The sequence below is a fragment of the Ailuropoda melanoleuca genome, chromosome 4 (genome assembly GCF_002007445.2).
Source record: "Ailuropoda melanoleuca isolate Jingjing chromosome 4, ASM200744v2, whole genome shotgun sequence".
Lineage (NCBI taxonomy): Eukaryota > Metazoa > Chordata > Mammalia > Carnivora > Ursidae > Ailuropoda > Ailuropoda melanoleuca.
In genome coordinates, this window is record NC_048221.1 from 126,076,876 (window position 1) to 126,103,143 (window position 26,268).

The window sequence follows — 26,268 nt, forward strand, 5'->3', positions numbered from 1 at the left end:
CTGGATTTTGGGGGGACATTATCTTCTGATGGATGCTGATTCAGAAAGATATTGGGATGCCATGTACAGTTACATATCAGAGATAATTTAATTATGCTTTGATGAAGAGCTCTTTCACATGTGTGGCACATTGTGTGGTCTCACAGTTGTCTAAATCCTACTTTTATTATGTGATTGTAGTACTGCTGAAGCTGTACTACAGGAAATGGACAACATTAACATCAGACGGAATCGTCGGTCAGGAGAAGTAGAACGACTTAGAATGTGGACAGATACAGAATTTGTGAGTATATTAACTTTAACAGCCTTGGCAGATGTTTTTTATTTTGGTTGAGGAATTCAAAGGGAGGGTGAGCAGCATTTGGATTTTCTTGAATTTACAGAATTGTTCCTTTCTTTTTTCTGTTTTAGTTTGGGATTTTATGTTTGCTTCTATCCTTACTCTACTTGCCACAGTCTTCCCCAAAAGACCCTTTGCACTTTTGCCACAAGAGTTATCTTAAAGTACCACTCTGATTTTGTTACTTTTCTGATTTGAACCTTTAATATTCTTTTTATTATGTACTGAATTAATTAAAAACACCTTGACCTTCATAATCTGGTTTCAGCTTTATCTTCTCACACACCATTGCCCAAATATAAACACATCATTCTTGTTCCTTTATCCTTAACTTCTGGTAATACTTCCGGTTAGGGACTGCTGCAATCCTACCTTTGTTTCAAGGTTCATCTCAAATGATGCCTTCTTTCCCTTTCCTTAGCAACAGGACGATCATCTCTCTGAATTCTACGGTATATTGTACCTTTATTTATGGCATTTAGTTTGTTTTACTTTGTTTTATGGTAACCTGTGACTTGTCTTATTCCATCCTACTAGACTGTAACTTGCTTCAGGGAGAAAGTATGTTCATGGCATTGTGGTTTAAAATTTCAAATATTTTATAAGTTTGTTTTATTTTTTCCTCTGGTCCCTTACATTCATTGAATTCTGGAACCTCCGTTTTACACGAAGCTGTGCCTTCAAATAGGTGCTGAGTAAATTTCAAGAGTGGTCATGTACCATTGGGTTATGATACTTATAGATAGGAATAAATTTCATGTTAATATTTGATAGCTTTCTCTCTTTAAAAGGAAAACATGGATATGTATTCAAGAGTGAAAAGGCGAAGAAAATCACTGAGAAGAAATAGTTATGGGATACAGAATCATCATGAGGTCTCTACTGAGGGTGAAGAAGAAGGTTTGTAAAGTACCTTATGAAGTAAATACTACAAAGTTCAGGTTGGGGGGAGGAAAAACATATACAAGTAATATATGCGTAATATTGCTGGGTGGGTGAGTTTTGGTTTTAGAGGTCTATATTGTATAATTTGGAATAATTTTTATTTGGCATTCTGAGTTTTCACCATCATCTGGAAAAATGCCTTTATACTATATACTGTTATGTAATTTATCTTATTAGTAGCCTTCAAGTGACCTAATCTGGTGTGGCATTTGCCATGGGCTGATTTGTTGTTAGGTGAGGCCTATTTTGTGTTTAGATACTTCTAACTGGAAGCCTCTATCCACAGTCACCTTCTATCTATATCCTCTGAATGTCTGATTATTTGGGTCCCAAGTTTAGTTATGGACCAAGAAGTAAATGGTGAGTTCAGAGAGAGAAGGCCTGCTAACGTTAGTGGAAGGGGTTGTACTGCTCTTTCCTGAGACTTTTCTGGGTTCTGAACTGAAGAACCCTGGCTGAATTTGTAGGGCTGGAGCTGGCAACATGATGAAAGTACATTTGCCCCAAAGATTATAAATCAATGACTAGTAAATACCCCTATAGAATTTGATCCTGTAGGTGTTAATCTTTATTGAAATGGATTTTCAGAAGATTCGGTGTATTGTAAGTGCAGGATAGTTGTATTTTACTAGGAAATCTTACCAGTTCCTGCTATTTGTATAGCTTAGATGGAGATGAAAGGGTTTATTTCTCAGATTCTCTAATTAATAGATTTTTTGAAGAGCTGATATTTCTAATGAAGGTACTTTATTGAGCAGATATTGTTGTTATAGCTAGAAACTCTGTATTGCTTCCTTTGGAGAAAATCAGTATAGGTGAGACAGATTTATAATGTGACTTTTGCTTTTTCATTAACTGAACACCTATGTAGAGTTTTCCAAAGTATATTTGCCCTGTATAGAATTGCTTCCCACAGTTCTATTGTGCAGGTGTTTCTCAAAACGTATAATTTTTGAGGATTTAAAGAGACTTATTTGGGTAAAAGTAATTTATTTAGATGATGATATTGTATTTACTGATTTCCTCCAGAACTTAGTAATAAAAATTTTTATAAACTTAGAATAAGCTTTCAGATGTCATTACTAAAATATGAAGACCTTTGCATTTTTAGTCTATTTCACTCAGTATCACTGGTGGTTTTAAAATGTTTCCTGTGCCTTAATATGGTTGTGTTATATTGACAATTCCTGTGGTTAAAAAGTTAAGCGTGAAGTATATTGCACTTGGGGACCATAAGCCAATAAATTTTCATCAGAGTTTTATTTTATTTCATTTATTTATTTATTTTTAAAGATCTTAGTTTTAAGTAATGTCTACACCGAACATGGGGCTTGAACTCAAAAACCTGAGATCAAGAGTTGCGTGCTCTACCACCTGAGCCATCCAGGCACCCCAGACTTATATTTTAAACTGTAAATCGGGGTGCCTGGCCGGCTCAGTCTGTTAAGCGTCTGCCTTTGGCTCAGGTCATGATCCTGAAGTCGTGGGATCAAAGTCCCACATTGGCCTCTCTGCTCAGTGGGGAGTCTCCTTCTCCCTCTGCCCCTAAGCCTGCTCTTGTGTTCTCTCACTCTCAAATAAATAAATAAAATCTTTAAAAATATATGTATAAATAAATAAAAAAACTGGTTTGGCTATAACTACGCTTTGACCTCTATTTATAGTTTATTTTTTTAAAGATTTCATTTATTTGAGAGAGACAGGAGAGTGAGAGAGAGCACAAGTGGGGAGGAGAGGGAGAAGCAGTCTCCCCATGGAGCAGGGAGCCCCACATGGGGCTCGATCCCAGGACCCTGAGATCAAGACCTGAGACGAAGGCAGATGCTTAACTGGCTGAGCAACCCAGACATCCCCAGCCAAACCATTTCTTAAAAATAAACTTTTAGGATTTATGTACATAATAATTCATTTCTTGAGTGTAGTTAGGTGAATTATAAAGTGATTACTTATGTCAAGAAATAAACCATTAATACCCCAGAAATTGGCTTCGTGCTCCCTCCCAATTTCTACCTGCATTTTCTTACCAAAATAGAACTAATTTGTGCTTATCTGTTGTCAGCAGGCCTAACAAACCATTATACTGCCAACAAAAATTGCTCTTGCTGTAACGTCAGTAATTATCTTGTAAGCATATTCTTTTGAACTACCAAGTGGTATTTGAATAACTAACCTTATTCACTGGTGGATAACTGGCCATTAAATGAAGTTTGTTGCAGTCAAATTTTGATTAATCGTCTGTTACGGTTTTGTATGACCAAAGAGATGGAAAGATCATAAGTATACCTAGGTTATTTAGCAGAGAGCTATATTATTTGTAGGAAAGGCATTTTTTTTTAACATCTGTCTAGGTTGATTTTTAATTGTATTCATATATGCTGTATCATAAAATGTTGACACTTTTAAATGTCAGCTGTGCGGAGTAAAAGACAAAATGTAAATACTCATTTCTAGAGTGAACCAATTCTTATGGATTAAAACAGTGATTCTTTTCTTTTGTGTGTGGGGGAATTAGAATCTCAAGAGGAGGATGGAGATATAGAAGTTGAAGAGGCAGAAGGAGAAGAAAATGATAGACCATATAATTTGAGACAAAGGAAAACAGTGGATAGATACCAAGCACCTCCAATAGGTAAGAAATGCTGAAGAACTTTTTTGTAGTTGAGCAGCTTATTCTGCTCCACCCCTTTAAAAAAATTAGTGCTGCTGAATTTAAAGATTTTATTTTTAAGTGATCTCTACACCCCATGTGGGACCTGAACTCACGACCCCAAGAGTTGCAGGCTCTACTGGCTGAGCCAGACAGGCGCCTCTAGTGTTGCTGAATTTAGAAGAATGAAATCTCTTATAGTTCCATTCATCTTTTTTAATATATGCTTCTGTTCACACACACAACTGAAAGAATGTTGAAGTACCTAGTTGCGATATAGAATTACATACAACATGTACATTTTATTTAAAGACTCTTAAATTTAGTAAATACTGCTCATACTTTTGTAATACTTTAGATTTTATAGAACACTTTCATTTACAGCGGTTCTTTTATGGCAAGTATCTCTATGTTCCAAGTGGTTAAGTAGTTTAGCCAAAGTCACAAAACTGGTAGGACTGCAGCTTGGCCAATAATCTAGGGTTATTTGTTTATTTATTTTTTAAAACTAATCTCTACCCCCAACATGGGGCTCAAATTCATGTTCCATTCACATGCTCCATTGTCTGAACCAGCCAGGTGCCCCTAGGTTTTTTTTAATAATTTTTGTTTTTGTTTTATTAAGGAGGAAACTTTTATCTTAATGTTGTTAAGATAGTGATAGGTAATCAGTTCCGTAAGTGCTGTTTTATTGACTTTTCATCACTATTGATCCCAGGATTATAATTTTTTTAAAATTGAGACATAGTAATCCATGTATCCTGAAATTCACCATTTTTGCTGGGTTTTGTTGATTTTTAATCTGTATAATCCATTGGTTTTTAGTAAATTTATAGGGATTATGCATTCATTACCACTAATTCCAAAATATTTTATTATTTCTACACTTTCATTCCCCCAGCCCTTGACAACCACTAATGTACTTTCTGTCTATAGATTTGCCTTTATGTGACCTTTTGTGTCTAGCTTCTTTCACTTAGCATAATGTTTTTAAGGAAGGACTGAGATATTTATAGTAGATACTTATACTCAGACTTTTTTTTTTGAAGATTTTATTTATTTGACAGAGGGAGAGAGAGAGAGGGAGAAAGAGCACGAGAGGGGTGAGGAGCAGAGGGAGAAGCAGACTCCCTGCTCAGCAGGGAGCCCAATGCCAGGCTGAATCCCGGGAGTCCGGGATCGTGACCTGAGCTGAAGGCAGATGCTTAACTGACTGAGCCACCCAGGTGCCCCTGTACCCGTACTCTTATGCTCTAAAATGATGATTGAATCTCTGGAAGGGGTGGATCAGAGTTCTCTCACTAGAGGCTTGCCTCTAGTTTATGCAAACTTGGTATGCATACATTACACCAGTTAGGAGTCACTGTCACAGATAACCCTATTGATAATGGGGGAGATACGTAAAGATAGGAAAAAGATTATGAACCGTTTTTCTAGGTTAAAAAAAAATGTTTATTGGGGTATAATTGAAATATAGCCTACTGCAATTGCAAATATTTAATACATACAGTTTGGCAAGTTGGAAATACCTTAAGTATATACCTATGAAACTATCATCACTATCAAGATGATGAACATGTTTATCAACCCCCCAGATATCTTGCTGCCTTTTTGTAATCTACTCGTAACATTCTGGAGCCATCCCCATCCCAATCCTCAGGCAGCCACTGATCTCATCTGTTTTCTCTAACCATAGATGAGTTCACATTTTCTTGAATTTTATGTACAATATATATTCTTTTTTGTCTGACTTCTTTTACTCAGCATAATTGTAAGACTCATCCATGTTGTTGAAAATTACACTAGTGTGTTTCTTTTTATTACCAAGTAGCATTCCATTGTATGGATATATCATAATTTGTTTATTCATTTGTGGATGGACATTTGGATTGTTGACATTTTTAGTATTTTGCTGTTATAAAGTTGTTAGGAACATTCATGTGCAAGTCTTTGAACATATTTTTTCATTTTCCTTATAAACACTGAGGAGTGGAATGGGTTATGTGGTTAGGTTTATGTTTAATGTGCTAAGAAATTGCCAGACTGTTTTCCAAAGCGATTGTACCACTTACATTCTCCCTAAGAATATATGAGAGTCCAGTTGCACCATTCTCTTGCACACACTTGGTATGGTTCGTTTTTGAAATTAATTTTAATACATATTTACTGTAGTTTAAATTTCCATTTCCCAAATGATGTCGAGCATCTTTATGTGCTGCTTTGCCAGCATTATCTCTGGTGAAGTGTCTGTTCAAATCTCTTGCCCATTTTTTCAGTTGAGTTGTTTATTTTTTTAATACTGAGTTTGAGAGTTCCTCATATATTCTGGATATCAGTTCTATATCAGATATGTGGTTTGCAAATATTTTCTTAGTCTGTAGCTTGCCTCCTTTAATTTCTTAATAGTGACTTTCAAAGAGCAGAATTTATGATTTTGATGAACTCCAATTTATTTATTTATTTATTTATTTATTTATTTATTTTTATTTTTATTTTTATTTTTTTTTTATTTTTTTTTTTTAAAGATTTTATTTATTTATTTGACAGAGATAGAGACAGCCAGCGATAGAGGGAACACAAGCAGGGGGAGTGGGAGAGGAAGAAGCAGGCTCACAGCAGAGGAGCCTGACGTGGGGCTATCCCATAACGCCGGGATCACGCCCTGAGCCAAAGGCAGACGCTTAACCGCTGTGCCACCCAGGCGCCCCTATTTATTTATTTTTAAAGATTTTATTTTTATTTATTCGACAGAGATAGAGACAGCCAGCGAGAGAGGGAACACAAGCAGGGGGAGTGGGAGAGGAAGAAGCAGGCTCCCAGTGGAGAAGCCTGATGTGGGGCTCGATCCCATAACGCCGGGATCACACCCTGAGCCGAAGGCGGATGCTTAACCACTGTGCCCCCCAGGCGCCCCTGAACTCCAATTTATTAATTTTTGTAATGGATTATGCTTTTGGTGTGGTATCTAAAAATTTTTTTGTTTAACCCCAAATCATGAAGATTTAATTTTAACATCTTTTTCGAAAGTTTATTTGCAACTTAGCTATTACCTACCACAAAGTTTTTGTTGTTACTGTGCTCTTTGTAGATAGCATTTGGAACTGGAACACATATGACCAGCTTCTATTCAGAAAGTTAACAGAAGTAATTTCTATTCCTTTAATATATCAGTTTATCAATTATTATTATTTCTATGTTGTCTTTTTTTTTTCTTTTTCTTTAAGTACCAGCTCATCAAAAAAAGAGGGAAAACACACTGTTTGATATTCACAGATCTCCAGCAAGAAGGAGCCATATCAGGTATGTTTTGTTGGTATTCGAAAGGAAGAAAAATTTATATCTGTCATTTAGATATTTCCTTTAAATAGTACATAACAAAATGCCTTATAATTAGAATATAGGTTTGATGGTGCTTGTAATGTCAGTGAGGGACTAAATGGCATCTTTCTTTAAGGGACTAGTAGTTATTTTCTTACATGTGACTATTCTCTTCCTGGTTCAGTTTGCTTGGAATAGTTACTGTTTTTTGTTTTTGTTTTTTAAATATTTTATTTATTTATTTGGCACAGAGAGAGAGAGACAGCCAGTGAGAGAGGGAACACAAGCAGGGGGAGTGGGAGAGGAGGAAGCAGGCTCCCAGCAGAGCTGGGAACCTGATATGGGGCTTGATCCCAGAACCCTGGGATCACGCCCTGAGCCGAAGGCAGGCTTAACGACTGAGCTATCCAGGCGCCCTTGGAATAGTTACTGTTTTAACAGTTATGTTCCCTAAAGCTCTCTGGTGGTTTCTTAGTAGAGTTGAATCCAAACAACTCACATTGCTTTTACTTGGAACACTGGTTCAGTTAGTCTTTACTGTTTTTACCCCTTTTGCCTCCCCCCGTTTTTTAAAAAGATTTTATTTATTTATTTGAGACCGAGAGAGAGAGTGCATGTGCATGAGTGGAGGGAGGTTGCAGAGTGAGAGGGAGAAGCAGACTCCCCACTGAGCAGGGAGCCTGACTCAGGGCTCTGTCCCAGGACGCCGAGATCATGACCTGAGCTGAAGACAGACGCCTAACTGACTGAGTCACCCAGGCACCCCTTATTGGCCATTTTTATATATTCTATGTAAAGATTTCTGTTTAAATCTTTTGCCCATCTTAAAATCAAGTTGTTTGCCTTCTTGCTGAGTTTTAAGAGTTTTATTAAATGTATGTTCTAAACATAAATCTTTTGTCACAAGTGTTTCCTCCATTGTTCGACTTGCCATTTGTTCTCATAATGATGTGTTTTGAAGAGCAAATGTTTAAAAAATTTTTTAAGTGAATATTTAATTTTGGAACAATTTTAGCTTTGCAGAAAAGTTGCACAAATTGTGTAGAGTTTCCTTATACCTCTTACCCAATTTTTGTCATTGTTAACATGTTGTGGCATGTTTGTTAAAACTAAAAACTGATATTGGTACATAACTACTCACCAACCTCCAAGGTTTATTTGGATTTTAATAGTTTTTTTCATTAATGTTCCTTTTCTGCTACAGAATACAGTTCAGGGTACTACCATATTACATGTAGTTGTCATGTCTCCACAGTCTCCTCTGGTCTGTGACAGTTTTTTGTCTTCCTTGTTTTTCATGATCTTGATAATCTTGAAGAATCCTGTCCCTGTATCTTTTTTTTTTTTGTAAAGATTTTATTTATTTATTTGTCAGAGAGAGAGAGCACAAGCGGGGGCAACGGCAGGCAGAGGGAGAAGCAGGGTCCTTGCTGAGCAAGGAGCTGGATGTGGAACTTGATCCCAGGACCCTGGGATCATGACCTGAGCTGAAGGCAGACGCTCAATTGACTGAGCCACCCAGGCATCCCACCTGTCCCTGTATCTTGTGGAATGTCCCCCAATCTGTGTAATCATGTTTTTCTCTAGATGAAACTGGGGTTAGGGATTTTTGGAAAGATTGCCAGGAGGAAAAGGGTCCTTGTTGTTGTATCACATGAAGGGGAAAATTATATCCACATGACATTACTGATAATGTTAAGTTAACCATTATCACTTAGAGTCATATTTGCCATGTTTATCCACTGTAAAAGTACTGTTTTTTCCATTTCCATAGTCTATTTTTTATATAAACAAATCACTAAGTCTCACACACCTTCAAGGAAAGATAGTGGTTTGGGAATTGAGCTCCATCTCCTAGAGCAGGGAGTATCTACCTATATCACTTAAAATTATTTTGTAAGACTTTGGCATCCTCCTATTAAAAATATTTATTCAGTCATTTATGTCAGTGTGGATGCACGCATATTTATTTTATACTTTGGGTTATAATGAAATATTGTGTTATTTTGTTGCTCAAATTGTACCTGCTTTAGCCATTGGAAATTGAGGTTTTCCTCCAGTGTCCCTTTTACATACCTCCATCCTTTTGTTTTTTGAGTACTTCTTTATTTTCTATCATTACAACATGTGCCAAGCTCATCATATAATTCTGTGACCCAGCTCTAGGATAAGCCATCTCACTAAGGATCCCTGTTTTCTTTTACTGGAGAATAATATTTAGAAGCCAATATCTAGATACTGTGTGTGTTTGTAGCCACAGGGCCCTCTTGTAGATAGCTAGGTAATCTGTGTATGTATGTATACTGACTTATGTAACAGACACATTTATAATTGTTTCTGTATCTATCTGTATATTAAGCTACACATGAGTTCTTATGAGGCCACTCTAATCCACTATCACAGAGTTTATCCTAACCTTTCTTGTTTGTCTTGTAACTTTCAGACATTGAGAGACCTGCCTAACTCCTACTATCTACTGTCCATCTCTTATTGCTTGTTTCAAATTTTTGTGAAGATCAGAATATCCATTTTTCTTTTATAGTTTGTATTTTTTGAACCGTTCTTCCACCATAAAGTCACAAAGATTTTTATCCCATGTATTTTACGGGAAGTTTTATAGTTTTTTGTGTTTTATGGGAGGTAAATGTTGCGGTTGTTTTTTCTGTACACGAATAACCAATATCTCAACATTACTTGTTGATGAAAAAGCTGCCTCATTGAGGAGCAAGGAGCCCAATGTGGAACTTGAAGTACTTGGAACTTGGCTTGGTACTTCTGTCAAAAACCTAATTTCCTATATGCAGTCTAGGTCTAGTTCTGGATTTTGTGCTACTGATCAAGCATTACACACTGTCTTGATAACTGTAGCTTTATAATACATCTTGAAAGCAGGTACTGTAAGTCCTCTAACTTTAGTCTTCTTTTTAAAGATTACTTCGGACATTTTATTTTAAATTTCTATTTTTATTTATCTTATTTATTTAAAGATTTTATTTATTTACTAGAAAGAGAGCTCGAGTGCATAGGAGGAGGGGCAGAGGGAGAAGGAGACATCCCAACAAACAGGGAGCCTGATGTGGGGCTTGATCCCAGGACTGGGATCATGACCTCAACTGAAGGCAGAAGCTTAACAGACTGAGCCACCCATGCACGCCTACTTATTTATTTTTAAAGATTTTATTTATTTATTTGAGAGAGAGAGAGAGAGACAGTGCATAAGCAGGGGGGAAGGGCAGGGCAGAGGGAGAAGCAGGCTCCCCGCTGAGTAGGGAGCCTGAGGCAGGGCTCGGTCCCATGACCCTGAGATCATGACCTGAGGTGAAGGCAGATGTTTAATGGACAGCCACCAGGTGCCCCTACTTTGGGTATTTTAGGTCCTTTGCATTTTCATTTAAATATTATAGTCAGCTTGTTAGTTCATTTCTCTCTCTTTAAAAAAATTAATTTTAAAGGTTTTATCTGTTTACTTGACAGAGAGAAAGAGCACAAGCAGGGGAAGCAGCAGGCTGAGGGAGAGGGAGAAGCAGGCTCCCTGCTTGAGGGACCCTGGGATCATGACCTGAGCTGAAGGAAGATGCTTAAAGACTGAGCCACCCAGGCACCCCCAAAATTTATTTTTTTTAGAGAGAGAGAGCACGTACGTGCACACGCTTGGGGGGGGCAGAGGTAGAGAATCTTAAGCAGGTTCCACGCTCAGCATGAGCCCTGTGCAATACTCCATTTTACAACCCTGAGATGATGAGCTCAGCCAAAATCAAGAGTCCGATGCTTAACCTAGTGAGCCTCCCAGGTGCTCCTCTTGTTTATTTATTTATTTTTTTAAAGTAATCTCTACATGCGATGTGGGTCTTGAAATCGCAACCTGAGGTCAGGAGTTCAGCATCCTCTGACTTAGCCAGCCAGGCACCCCTGTTAATTCCTACAGTAAAAGCTTGCTGGAAATTTGTTGGGTTATATTGAGACTGTAGGTCATATGGGGAGAATCAATATTGTAATAATATTTAATCTGCCAATCCATGAACATGTTATGTCATTTCATTTATTTTTAAGTCTTTTGAAATTTCTCTCAGCAGTGATTTGTAGTTTACAGTGTAGAGGTTTTTCATGTCTTTTAAATTTATTTTTAAGTATTTTAAGTTTTATGCTTCAGTGGAATTGCTTTTAAAAACTTCTTACTGGATGCGTGGGTGGCTTAGTCGGTTAAGTGTCTTGGGCTCAGGTCATGATCCCAGTGTCCTGGGATGGAGTCCCACATTAGGCTTCCTGCTCAGCAGGGAGTCCGCTTCTCCCTCTGTCTGCCACTCCCCCTGCTTCTCCTCGCTTGCTCTCTCTCTCTCTCTCTCTCTCTGGCAAATAAATAAAATCTGTAAAAAAAAAAAAAAAAAAAAACAACCCACTTTCTAGGGATGTCTGGCTGGCTCAGTCAGAAGAGCATGTGACTCTTGATTTTGGGGTTGTGAGTTCAAGCCTCACCTTGGGTATAGAGATTACTTATTATTATTTTTTTAAATTTTATTTATTTATTTGAGAAAAAGAGAGCACAAACAGGTGAAGGGGCAGAGGGAGAGGGAGAAGCAGGCTCCCCGGTAAGCAAGGAGCCCATTGCAGGACTTGATCCCAGAAGCTGGATCATGACCTGCGCGGAAGGGGGACGCTCAGCTGACTGAGCCACCCAGGTGCCCAACATTACTTAAGTGAATAAATAAAAACTTAAAAAAAAGACTCTGTAAGAAACTACTTTCTGTTTGCTACTAAGATTTAAAAATAGAATTGTTTTGTCTATTAACTTGTATCCTGTGACCTTGGCAAATTTTGTTTATTCTAGTAGTTGTTTTGTACGTTACTGAATATTTTCTGTATAAACCATACCATCTGCAAATACAGACAGTTTCAATCTCTGTGAATTTTATTTCTTTCCTATTGTAATGGCTAGGCTCCTCTGTACAGTGGTGAATAGAAGTTGTGAGAGTGGGTATCTTTGTGTCATAACTGGTTTTTGGGGAAACGTTCACTGTTTCTCCAGTAAGTAGAGTATTAGCTGAAGGTTGTTTGCTTGTTTGTTTTGTTTCGTTTTTAAGATTTTATTTATTTGAGATAGAGAGAGCACAAGCCAGGGTGGGGGGGCTGGTGGGGAGGGGCAGAGGGAGAGGGAGAAGCAGGCTCTCCAGGTCCTGGTACCAAGTTCCGTGCAGGGAGCCTGCTTCTCCCTCTCCCTCTGCCTACTGCTCCACCTGCTTGTGCTCTCTCGCTCGCTCTCTCTGTCAAATAAATAAATAAAATTAAAAAAAATAAAAATCTTAAAAAGAAAATAGAGTAGAATGGAGAGAAGTGGATGTTTGTATCCTAACCTTCAAAGTAAGGAGTGAACTATGTGGAATTTAAGAAACAAAACAAATGAACAAAGGAAGAAAGAGTTAAACCAAAAAAACAGACTCTTAACTATAGAGAACAAACTGTTACCAGAGGGAAGGGGGGGTGAGGGGATAGGGGAAATAGGTAAAGGGGATTAATAGTACACTTAGCCTGATGAGCACCGAGTAAAAAAATTTTTTTTAAAAAGATTGTATTTATTTATTTGTAAGAGAGAGAGTACAAGCAGGGAGAGCAGCAGGCAGAGCAGGCAGAGGGAGAAGCAGGCTCCCCATCAAGCAGGGAGCCTGACGCGGGGCTTGATTCCAGGACCCTGGGATCATGACCTGAGCCGAAGGCAGACGCTTAATGACTGAGCCACCCAGGCATCCCTATTTTATTTTAATTTTGTAAGATTTTATTTGTGAGTAGTCTCTACACCCAACGTGGGACTCAAACTCACAACCCTGAGATCAGGAGTCGCATGCTCTACTGACTGAGTCGGCTGGGTGCCCCTCTATCTTTTTGTATTGCTTCGACTGATAACATTTATATTTTTTCTGTGACACTTATTAAGTCTTACTTGATTAATTTGTTAGGTTAATCCTAAAAGTAAAAAACTAATTAATAGCTTTTACATTTCTATCAATAATAACTGTGTTTTTCACTGTAGGGCTAAGTCGGGTGTAAGGATTAAATATCCTTTTTTTTTTTTTTTCAAATATTTATTTATTTAAGAGCAAGAGAGCAGAGGGAAGAGCAGAGGGGGGAGAAGAGGGAGGGGTAAGAATCCCAACCAGACTCCGCACCGAGTGCAGAGCCAGACGGGGGGCTCAATCCCATGACCCTGAGATCATGACCCCAGCCAAAACCAACCAAAAGTTGGCTGCCCAACCGACTGAATCACCCAGGCGCCCCATGTTGGTTTTTCTTTTTTAATATTATTTAAGTAATCTCTGTACCCCACATGGGGCTTAAGCTCATCCTGAGATTAAGACTTGTGTGCTCTTCAGACTGAGCCAGGCAGGTGTTCCAACAGTGTGTTTTTTAAAACCATTTGCTGCTCTAATGATTTTAAGGATTTTACTCTCTTTAAATAGGAGAAAGAAGCATGCCATTCATAGTAGTGACACAACTTCTTCTGATGAAGAACGCTTTGAAAGAAGGAAATCAAAAAGCATGGCAAGAGCAAGAAATAGGTTAGTAAATTTTTTATTGTTATATATCCATTGTAGAAAAAAGGGAGAACATTTATTTTTTGAATGGGATTCTTATCTGCAGTAGCATTTTGCTAACATTGATATTCAATACATATTTTAGACTAGAGTAACGCACTGACTTGGTTTTTACTTAGTAATGCTTAGAATAGAAATCTAACCTTGGTGAACTTCTCATAAATTATTTACTATGTAACTATTCAATGAATGCAGGAACATAAAGGAAGAAGAGCCAAGGGAAGAGGCCAGTCACTATGATAGTATTTCCTTGGCACCTCTCCTCTAATCCATATCCATTTAATGAAACTGATTTTTAGATGCTTACAGTGATTACAGCACTCAGAGTAAGATTTGGTTTCTGTGTTGTTTTTTTTTTTTTTAAGAATTGATTGATTGATTGATTTGAGGGAGAACTTGAGAGAGAGAGAGCATGAGCCGGGAACAGGGGCAGGGAGAGAAGGAGAAGCAACTCCTTGCTGAGCAGGGAGCCTAACATGGGGCTCAGTCCCAGGACCCTGATATCATGACCTGGCCAAAGGCAGACACTTAACTGACTGAGCCACCCAGGCACCCCTGATCTGGTTTCTAATAGAATCGTCTCAGGAGCCCTTGGATTTTATTGGAAAATTGGTTTTGGTTTAGTGAGTGCCATCTGGTGGTCTTTGTCTACCTAGGGTAAATGACTGATTACTACATGGCTCACTAAAACCTCAGGAGTTTTCACTAGGTGAGAAAATGAGTATTTTGTCTAGTAAGTATTTAGAATGTCAAATTATAATTTATTCTTTAAAATTTGAGTTAATTTTCTAGCTCACATTTATACTAGTAGAGATAAATTATATTTAGAAAATTTACATTTAGCAAAGTATTTCTATAATGTGTCATTATATATCTCTTGTAGAAGTACCAAATTTTCAGATAGTAGGTCTTAGGAACAAGTTTGGATTGGTGTAGATTTTATGCTGAAGGAATTGCTCATGTGGATGATGGAAAGAAGATGTAAGAGAAAAAAAATCTAAGTTTATTTTTAAAATTTTTAAATTTTTAAAAAGGATTTTATTATTTGTGAGAAAGCGAAAGAGCACAAGCAGGGGAAGCAGCAGGCAGTGGGAGAAGGTGGGACTCGATCCCAGGACCCTGCAATCATGACCTGAGCCAAAGGCAAACAAACACTTAACCTACTGAGAAACACAGGTGTCCCAAAATCTAAGTTTAAATAAAAGAATTTAATGCCTATTTAATCTGAACTATTCTGATACTTGCTTTGGAAGTGTATTTTTAAGATTAAGTTAGGATTAAGAAATGTGAGTGAAAAATACGTTCATTAAAGAAACTATACTTTTTGGAGGCTGTTTATGTCAGTCTTTTTGGTGTTTACCCAAGATTAAAAGAGGAAGTAGATTATATTTGTCTTAGGCGTGATAAAGTTAAATAATACAATGTAAGATTTTAGGTGGGTAAAGATGTATTTTAAGGTAGTTACACAAAAGGTAAAGGTTAGTTAGATCAAAAGTGATCTGGAATTGTTTTCCTTTGAATTAAAGGGAAAGAAATTTCTCTAACCGTGTAGACATACCCACATAATACCTGAGGATAAACTTTTTTTACAAAAACGTTTGAGTTCATTTAATGGTGTATATAGTATACACATAGTAGATCTATTTTTATTTTATACTTGTATAATATCCAGTATCAGATATGTTGTTTTCTAAGTTGGAGTAGGTTGGGTTCTTTGGACAATTAAATAGTTATCTCGTTTGTTTTGTCTCATGAATACATTTATTTTTGGCCTGTTGAAAGGAACTTAGCAAAAGTACTTTAAAAATATGAAATCCTTGTTATTTTCTGGGTTTTGAGAAAAAGGAGAAAGATGAAAATGTGTGAAAGATTTACACTTATTTTGACATTAAAAATGTAAAACTTTTAATGTTCTCTACTTGTATTTTTATGAATTTCAGATGTTTGCCTATGAACTTCAGAGCAGAAGATTTAGCTAGTGGTATTCTCCGAGAACGTGTCAAAGTGGGTGCAAGCTTGGCCGATGTTGATCCAATGAACATTGATAAATCAGTAAGTTTTGTAAATGTTTTTCTAGAAATAGCTTTTTTTAAAAATGTCATTTCTTGTTTCCAAAGCAATACTTAATAAAAATAAAAACTGAGATAACACCATTATTAGTGTTTTGATGCGTATGATTTGGAACCTAGCACTCTAGTACCATGTGATGCTCACTCAGTTGTTCCCCCCCCCATTTCAGTGTTACTGGCATATATAATAAAAAATGGGGGTAGGAAATGAGGCTGACAAATATGGCAAGGCCCCCTAAACCATGATATGTAGTGGGGTATTGTTGAAGCTGCTTAGATTTCATGATCAGATTTACATTGTAGATGGAGCACTCTGTCTATCATGTAGTTAATGAATTTGAGGGAAGCAGGGCTGGCATTAGGGAAACTGGTTTAGAGGTAGTTGTAACATAGTAATCTGGAGTAATGGTCATGGTAGGGTAATGATGGAGAGAAGGAATAGGTGGATTTGACAGAATTCAGGAGAGAATTCAGGTTTAATGAATTGGGTGAATTTATTGCTTTTGGGGGGTGAGGGAGAGAAACAAGTTGAATGTATGACCTAGGTTTCTGGCTTAAGTGACTGGATGGGATCCATTCTGTGAGGTAGGGAACATTACAAGAAGAATGTATTTTGAGGGGTCAAGGTGATTTAGTTAGTTGCAAACCGTGTTTAGGTGTCAGCGACACATCACAAATGGAAGTAACTTGTAGGAAATTAGTTATTCAGGTTTGGCATTAAGGAGCAATATCTAGAAAATCAGATGTGGGTACCCAAAATAAAGATAGTTGAAATCACTGTGGGAAATGGGTTATAGTACCCAGAGTATGTAGTAGTATGAAAAGTGAGATAAGACTTAGTGGATATAGTAGTTTCTTACTGTTAGTATAATCTTTTTGGGGGAAATATTTTGGAATGAGGTTACTGCATAACCAAGATTTATTTGATTTTTTTCTTTGTTCCCATAAGCCTTTCTATACATCATAGTTTAACTGATTCTCATATGAGAAACTTAAGTTATGAAATGTAGTTGTGTAATATTTCAAAATGATATGTTAGTTATCTCCAATCTGAAGTCATTGGGGAAAATATTTTAATTGAGGACCTTATTCAGAATATTGAATTAACAATCTCGTATCTATGAGTGCACATTCTCAGAGGACCTTACCTTTTTTTTTAAAAGTTTTTATTGAGAGAGCACAAATGGGTGTGAGTTGGGGGAGGGGGAGGGGAAGATGGGGAGAGAATCTCAAGCAGCCTCTGTGCTGAGCGTGGATCCCAATGGGGGAGTGGGGCTCAATCCCACCCTGATATTATGACCTGAACCGAAGTCAAGAGTCGTCAGTTTAAACAACTGAGCCACCCAGGCGCCCCTCAGAAGACCTTACTTAATGATCTTTGCTTATTTGGTTTACCAGCACCTTACTCTCTTGAATCTAATTAATTTTAGATGTCTCTGCCCTTCATTAAGAGTAGTATTTCTTTAAAATTTGATATATATAAGAAAATATAGTTTCTCTTAGAATGTTTTTGTTACTTAAACTGTATTTTTCTAGAGTACTTAAGTTTTTTTATGTAGTAATATTCATTGTGAAACATTTTCAAGTACTGTAATAGAATAAAGATACAGGGGAAGAAATCTGTCCTAATCCAGTAGTCAGAGACAGTCACTGTTAACATTTTGGCATTATTTCCTTCAAGTGCTTTTCTCTATACAATTTTTACTTTACAAAGTCTTTTTGTATGAGGTGCCTGGGTGGCTCAGTCAGTTTAGCATCTGACTCCTGATTTCCTTTCAGGTCATGATCTCATGGGTTGTGAGATCGAGCCCCACGTCAGGCTCTGTGCTCAGCAAGGAGTCTGCTTGAGATTCTTTCCCTCTGCCCCTCCCCCCACTTACTCTCTCTTCTCTCTCAAATAAATAAATAAATGTTTACAAAAAATAAAGAATAAACTTGGTTATGTAAAGTTCAGCTTTGGAGAGTCACAGCCATTGTAGTAGCTAAAATGTTTTTCACCCTACCTCTTTTTTTTTTTTTAGATTTTTTTTTGGGGGGGGTATTTTTTATGTATTTGACAGAAAGAGACACAGGAAGAGAGGAAACACAAGTAGGAGGAGTGGAAGAAGGAGAAGCAGGCTTCCCACTGAGCAGGGAGCCCGACACAGGGCCTGATCCCAGGACCCTGGGATCATGACCTGAGCTGAAGGCAGACGCTTAACGACCGAGCCATCCAGGCGCCCCCTTTCACCTTACTTCTAAATCAGTTTTTGCTCCCTTGGGGACAGTATTGCGCTTGCTAAGAATGTATGTGATAGATGGCATTTTGAAAGGCATTTAAATTATTAAGAGTGTAAATACAACTTATCATCTCCTATAGATGCCCATTAAAGTGTTAGATTGGCCATTAATCTTGTCCTTACTTACTAGGAGATTAAAGTATGGTAGCTTTATTTAGCCGAACTGAAATGTGAACTTGAATTTTACTGCTGAGTTTATTTTTCTACATTTCAAAGGTGTAATTTTTTGAACTTTATGTTCAGCAGTTCTGCTGAAGGCATATAAGGCATACATTTCTGAATCATATGACTATCTCATAAATTTTAAAAATTCTATAAGCAGTTAAAATTATTTTATATTAAACTTTTTCTTTCCCTTCTTCCCAAGGTGCGGTTTGATAGCATAGGTGGATTGAGCCATCATATTCATGCACTAAAGGAAATGGTAGTATTCCCACTTCTATATCCAGAAATTTTTGAAAAATTTAAGATCCAGCCTCCAAGGTAAGTAATGTTCTAGATGTTTATTATTGTTACTACTATTAATTTATTAAATTTCAGTTAGTAAATGATTATAAATATAAGTATTTCATATGTATTTATTTGATGTGTTCTAGCAATGAGATTTAGGAATGAAATTTTATTATTTATAAAGGCTTTGGTGCTAAGTGTGTTCTTGAAATTCGCATTTCAGCATTTAAGAGTCAGGCACAAGATATAAATCTCTATGCAGGCCTTGAATATACAAGTGGATTGCCCAAATGAATTTTCCTTAATTTGCCTTCTAATAACAATGAGTGATTCTTTATGTTGTTTAGTCTTTGGAAACACACTTTCAATTAAATGTTTCTTTGACTTGATGACGGGGTAGTTTTGAAATGGTAAGCTTGATACTTATTTTTATGATCAGATTAAGATTAATTGTGTTTGATCACAAGATAGCTAGGCTGAGAAAAGGCTAGAAATTATGTTGAAGGAAATTGGGCAGAATAAAATATTTCGAAGATGTACACATAGACTGTTAGGTTTATTTATTTTTTAATTTTTCTTTTAAAGATTTTATTTATTTATTTGGCAGTGAGAGACAGTGAAAGAGGGAACACAAGCAGGGAGGAGTTGGAGGGGGAGAAGCAGGCTCCCCGCTGAGCAGGGAGCCCTATGTGGGGCTCGATCCCAGGACGCTGGGATCATGACCTGAGCCAAAGGCAGATGCTTAACAACTGAGCCACCCAGATGCCCCTAGACTGTTAGGTTTAAACTGCTAAATATTCCTTTTTAATTTTCCATATGCTTCAGGATGTAAATCTTACTAAAGAGTCATCCTCTATTCTATTAATCAGTAGATTAAAAATGTGGTTTACAATTCTACAGTGGCTTTTTAAAATCATAAAAGCAGTTTATTTGCTTTTGTAGATATAATTTGAATTTTAAAAATAATTATTACTTTTTTCAAAGTCATTAAAGTAGTATAGCTATGGGAGAAACAAGATGGCGAGAGAGAAGCAGAAAGTGTTGTAAGTAGAGGGTAATCTTACTCCTTAAGGATGAACAATTTTGTATATTTTTATAGGCTTATTTTATACATATATGTGCATGTTAAGTTTATATTTTGCATATATTAAGCACATATAAACATTTAATATAGATAAAATTATTCAGTAAAACCTTTATATAACCTTTTTGACTCTACAGTACATTCTAGACACCTTCCCATATCAGTAATGTGTGTAGCATTCTGACATTTTACTAGTATTTTGTTTTATAGATGTAACATATTTAGATGTGCCTTATTATTTTTTAAGCTTTTTTTTTAAGACTTTATTTTTAAGTAACCTCTACACCCAACGTAGGGTTCGAACTCACAACCCTGAGATCAAAGAGTTGCATGCTGTCTGTACCTTACTAATAGATAGCGCTTAAATTTTTTCAGTTTTTCGCAGTTAGAATTAATGCTTTTTTGAACATGATTAAAATCTATATTATATTCTTTTGAGTCTTTCTCTATGATACATTCTAAGATAAGAAATTTCTGGGTTACAGGGAAAACGCATTTAAAATTTTGATATACCTTGTCAAATTACTCTTTTCTCTGATTTGCCTTACCGAAGTTTTGTTGTTGAGAACATCCTTGAATGCTCTCAGCAAAACGAAACTTTCGTCTCTATACTACATAAAACTTTCCCAGTGTCTAATAATTTTCATGTACATTAGTACAAAATTATATGGGTGATGCATCCTTGTATATTGGCTATTAGTGGTGGTGATAGCATTATCTAACTTCTGTTGATTCTTTTTTCCTTTAGGGGCTGTTTGTTTTATGGCCCTCCTGGCACAGGTAAAACCTTGGTTGCCAGAGCATTAGCTAATGAGTGCAGTCAAGGAGACAAAAAGGTGGCTTTTTTTATGCGAAAAGGAGCAGACTGTCTGAGCAAGTGGGTTGGTGAATCTGAGCGGCAGCTTAGGCTTCTTTTTGATCAGGTAAGTGAAATCAGTTTATATCATTATCTTCTTTAGAATATTTAATACATTTAGTCTGTAAATACAAACTGTTCACAAGGAGGCATATTTCCAATCAGTATGTTTAATTTAGGATCAGTAATCTGAATTTGTATTCTTTGGATGTATTTAATAGCAGCTTAACTAGTACTAATTTAACATGATTCACAAAACATTTATTAAGGTGACTAGTAGGCGTATAATACCATTTTAGGTGCTTTTGAGAACCTGGAGTATAGCATATATATCATTAGGTTATAATCTAATTGAGGAAATAGAACAAGCATAAAAAGTTAAATATCTGTGCAAGAAGTCTGACAGAGCAGTGTATTATTTTCATGAGCTGTAAATATGGTGCTGGAAGAATTCAGTAATGATTGCTGTTTATTTTTTCATTTTAAAAGATTTATTTATTTATTAGAGAGAGTGTGCATGCAGGGAGGAAGTGCAGAGGGAGAGAATCTCAAGCAGACTGTGCTGAGTACAGAGCCTGTTGTGGGGTTCCATCCGAACCCCTCATGACCTGAGCCGAAACCAAGAGTCAGACATTCAACTGACTGAGCCACCCAGGCGCCCCAGTAATGAGTGCTTTTAAAAGGCAGGGTTAGGTGACTGAATATCATGTAGGCAATCTTCATTTTTTTTATTACTATAACTTTAACAATATTATTTCATAAGACTTAATAAAACTTAGTCCTGTTATAAATTCACTTTTGATTATTTGAGCTAGTGAAGGAAGTCATTCATATTTGCCAATGCAACTTTTATTTCATAATATCTAAGGAAATTACATGAAAGTAAAAAGTTTTCAACAAGCAAACTTTGAGCAATCATTACTTTGGTTCATGTGTATCAAAGTCCTTTGTAATTGGTAAAGCACTTCAAATATTTTTATTTGTTTTTAAATATATTATTTATTTTTAAAAAGTTTTATTTATTTATTTGAGAAAGAGAGAAAGGACAAGGGGGGAAGGTTAGAGAGAGAAGCTGACTCCCAGCTGGGTGGGGAGCCTGATGTGGGACTTGATCCTGGGACTCTGGGGCCATGACCTGAGCCGAAGGCAGATGCTTGACTGACTGAGCCACCCAAGCACCCTCAAATATTATTTTTAGTTAGTATGAGAAACTGCCATGTTCTAGATAATGGGAACAGAAAGAGGAATAGGGTAAAATTTTTGCCTTCAAGGTATTCAGTGTGTATTGAGAAGTGAAACATAGGCAGTTTGCTTCAAGACAATTTACTGATAATCGAAAAATACAAATATAGAACAGTATTGGTGGATGAAAGAAGAATTAGTTTGGGAATACTAATGTATTATCTAATGACTTAATTTTAAATTTTTGACAGAGTTATATAATATACTTTTAGCCCCTTCATGCTGCGAGTAGGAATGTCTCTTGGTTTCATTTGAAACTATAGCATAAATTAATGCTATTTTAAAATCTAAATTTAGTTTATTTCTGTTTCATAGTTTTCTTTGTGGTAAGTAGATAAGAGTAGATGGAATGCTTGCTTTCTTTTCTAAAATACTGTTGATAGTCATTGTTGTCTTACTATTTAAAAAAAATTTTTAAAAGATTTATTTATTATTTTAGAGAGATTGAGAGTGGGGGTTGGGGGGAGAGGCAGAGGGAAAGAATCTCCAGCAGACTCCTTGCTGAGTGTGGAGCCTGACACAGGGCGTGATCCCACAACCCTGAGATCATGACTTGAGCTGAAATCGAGTCAAACACTTAACTGACTGAGCCACCCAGACGCCCCCATTATTGTCTTTTTATTTATTTTATTTTTTATTTAAAAAATACATATTTTTATATTTTATTTGAGAGAAAAAGATAGCGAAAAAGAGCATGAGTGGGGAGGAGAGGGAGAAGCAGGGTCCCTGCTCAGCAGGGAGCCTGATGTAGGGCTCAATCCCACGACCCCGGGGTCATGACCTGAGCTGAAGTCAGACACTTAACCCACTGAGCTGCTCAGGTGCTCGTTATTACTGTCTTTTTAAATGAAAGAGTCCACCTTCCTAAATTAAGGACATGATCTATGCACTAAATGAAATGAAGGAGGTATAATGTATTGGCTAAGAGTTTGGTCTTTGGGGGCGCCTGGGTGGCTCAGTTGGTTAAGCCTCTGCCTTCGGCTTGGGTCATGATCCCAGAGTCCTGGGATGGAGCCCCGTGTTGGGATCCGGGATCCCGCCGGGTGGGGAGCCTGCTTCTCTCTCTCCCCCAGCTCGTGCTCGCTCTCTCTCAAATAAATAAATAAAACCTTAAAAAAAAAAAAAGTTTGGTCTTTGGTGTCAGAAAAATGTTTTAACATCTGGCTTTACTATTAACTATATAACGTGAAATAAATGAAAACATCTGATTCTTAGCTGCCTCTTCTATAAAACAGGGTAAATAATACCAATCTCACCGACTACTATGAGATTTCACAGAAAGGAAGTATGTAAAGTGTTTATCACAGTGGAGGGCACATAATGTACTGTAGTTTGGTATTACAATTCTGCAAGGCTGTAGTTCTGAAAAACAGCTGTGTGTTTCATGTATATAAAAGTGATGATCAAATCTTTATTCTTCTAAGTTTATTTATTTAAGTAATCTCTACACCCAGTGTGGAGCTTGAACTCATGACCCAGGGACCCTGAGTCACGTGCTCTACTGACTGAGCCAACCAGGCTCCCCTATTCTTTTTCTCTTAATACATAATTCTAGTCTTATAAAGTTTTTTTCCCTAAAACCTAAGTTATATAGTTGAAATGCCGTTTGTTTTAAATTATTCGGGGGCGCCTGGCTGGCCTAGTTGGCTAAGCATCCCAACTCTTGATTTTGGCTCAGGTCATGACCTTAGGGTTGTGAGATTGAGCCCCATGTTGGGCTCTGCACTGGGTGTGGAGCCTGCTTAAAAATCTCTCTCTCATCTCTCTGACCCTCCTCACCCCCCCTCCCCATTTTAAATTATTAGAAAACATTGGGTGTTTAATGCATATCTTGTTAATAAGGGAGAAATGGGATATTCATATCTGGTTTTTAGTAAGTTGACTTCCCTCTGAAGCAAGAATTTGCTGTAAGTAATTCTGAGACATAAATTATATATTCGAATAAATTATATAGTATAAAGACTTTTCATTTGCAATCTAGTATTTTTTTAACTTTCAGTTAAATTCCTGCTTGATTTAAGATTTAAGTGGAAAACGACAACTTTGAAAGTTATGGAAGAAAACCCTGGAGAGTTTTTGTTTCTAATCTCAGAGTAGGGAGAGTCTAACTATGGAAGAGAAGATCCACTGTATAAGTTTCCTTTTTAGATTCTGCATTGCAACAAAATAGCATGAGCAAAACCAAAAGATAAATATTTAAATGCTTCCCTTGCAAAAAAATATTTGTATTTTCTTTCACAGAGAGAGCTCTAATTTTTATAATAAAGAGCTTGAAATCACTAAGCCAAAGATCAATGATCCAATAGAAAAATTGGCAAAGGATATGAACAGAACTTTTGTTAAAAAAGCAGTATAAAGGACTCTTAAAGATATGGAAAGTGCTCATTTTTATTGATAATAGAAATAAAAATTAAAGTGAAATGAGATTTTTATCCTAAAAAATTAGTCAAGATTGAGAAGTTTGATAATACATTGTTGGTGAGGATTCTTAAATATTGCTGGTGAGAGGGTAAATTGGTAGATCAGTAGAAGGTAATTATTAGAAATGACATTTGCCTTTTAAACCACTTTTAGAATTTATTATATTGATATGTTTATAGGAAATGTTAAATATACACAAATACTTATTCAAGCATTTTTGATAGTAGGAAAAGATTGAAAATAGCCTAAATGCCCACAAATAGGAGACTAGTTTAATCGTGGCCCACACAGTAGGGCATTTTGTAGCTGTCAAAAAGAATGAAGCAGATCTTCATGTACTTTAAAATATATTGTTGTATAAATAGACTGTGTTATTTAATAAAAGCAATGTGTATATGCTTCTTAAAATGCATCAAATAAAATAGTATATTTAAAAGTACATTTTGTGTACGTGTATAAACAACACATGTGGAAGAATAAACACAGAACAGTAATTGTCTACTGGGAGAGGCCTTGGGGTTGGAGACTGGGTGGTAAGGAGATTTCATTTTTATTGTATCTTTCTTAGCTGCTGCATATTGTACCATTTGCTTATATTACCTGTTTAGAAAATACAATAATGAAATGTACAAGTGAAAACTAATATAAATGACATTTGTTTTCTTTTTATATTAGGCATATTTGATGAGACCTTCTATAATATTTTTTGATGAAATAGATGGTTTAGCTCCAGTTCGCTCCAGCAGACAAGATCAGATCCACAGGTGATTTTTCTTAATCTGATTATGTTGGATTCTTTTCACTCACTGACATAGTAGTTAGCCTTAGTCTTTGGGTAAGTGCTAAGAGGCTTATAAAATGTGAACTGTGTCCTTGAGGAGCACTCCTTTCACGTAGCTCAGGTCAGCAAACTACAACCTGTGGTCCAAATCTAGCCTTCTGCCTGTTTCTGTAAAGTTTTATTGGAACATATCCATGTTTGTACCTTTTGCATTATATATGGCTACTTTTGTGCTTCAAGAGCAGAGTTGAATGAGTAGCTGTGAGAGAAAGATTGTATGGCCTCTTGCAAAGTTTAAATACATTTACTTTCAGGCCCTTTACAGAAAAAAGTTGCCTTATCCTGACTTAGCATGTTTTTGAAATTTATCCGTGTTACATATATTAATATTTTTTCTTTTCCATTTCTGAGTTGTATTCCTTGGGAAGGGAGGGAGGGACAGAGAGAGGGAGGGAGGGAGAGTGTATGTATGCACCACTATTTATTTATTTGTTAATCTATCTGATGGAAATTTAGTTCACTTCTATTTTTGGCTATTGTGATAATGCTACTATGAACATTTGCATATGCATTTTCGTGTGCACATATGTTTTCATTTCTGTTGGGTAAATATCTAAGAGAGGAGTGGCTAGATCCTATGGTAAATGTATGTTTAAATTGTTACCGTTTTCCCAGTGGTTGTACCATTTTATGTTCTTACCCTGTAACGCATGAGAACTTGGGTTGCTCTTCCTCCTTGTTTAATGATATTCCTTGGTAGAGTTTTCTCCATTTTTCTTTCTCATTCTTGAATTGAGCTGCTTAAATCTGTGAGCTTCTAGTTTTCATCATAGTTATAACATTTTTGGCCATTCTTTTTTTTTTTTTTTTTTTAAGATTTCATTTATTTATTTTGACAGAGAGAGAGAGAGACAGCCAGCGAGAGAGGGAACACAAGCAGGGGGAGTGGGAGAGGAAGAAGCAGGCTCCCAGTGGAGCAGGGAGCCCAATGCGGGGCTCAGTCCCAGGTTGCTGGGATCACTCCCTGAGCCGAAGGCAGACGCTTAACGACTGAGCCACCCAGGGGCCCCTTGGCCATTATTTCTTAAAATATTTCTCTGTCTCCCTTGTTACTGTCTTTCCTGTCTTTATGGGCCTCCAGTTACACTTATACTTTGCTTGGTGCCGTCTCACAATTCACTGATGATAAGTTAATTGTGCTTTCTTTTTCTTTTTAAAGATTTTATTTTTTTAAAGTAATCTCCACACCTGG

The 26,268-nt window shown here is 36.6% G+C and overlaps 1 protein-coding gene across 1 annotated transcript in view; it reads left to right on the forward strand.

The window, feature by feature from the left end:
* ATAD2B (ATPase family AAA domain containing 2B) overlaps window positions 1–26,268 on the forward strand; it is a 152,189-nt gene that overhangs the window by 33,542 nt on the left and 92,379 nt on the right. The window contains exons 5-13 of the mRNA XM_011235412.3: window positions 181–283; window positions 1,132–1,240; window positions 3,798–3,914; window positions 7,157–7,232; window positions 13,700–13,798; window positions 15,775–15,886; window positions 18,550–18,665; window positions 20,465–20,639; window positions 24,911–24,999. Of these exons, the coding sequence (XP_011233714.2) occupies window positions 181–283; window positions 1,132–1,240; window positions 3,798–3,914; window positions 7,157–7,232; window positions 13,700–13,798; window positions 15,775–15,886; window positions 18,550–18,665; window positions 20,465–20,639; window positions 24,911–24,999 (996 nt within the window). The remainder of the gene's footprint in view (window positions 1–180; window positions 284–1,131; window positions 1,241–3,797; window positions 3,915–7,156; window positions 7,233–13,699; window positions 13,799–15,774; window positions 15,887–18,549; window positions 18,666–20,464; window positions 20,640–24,910; window positions 25,000–26,268) is intronic.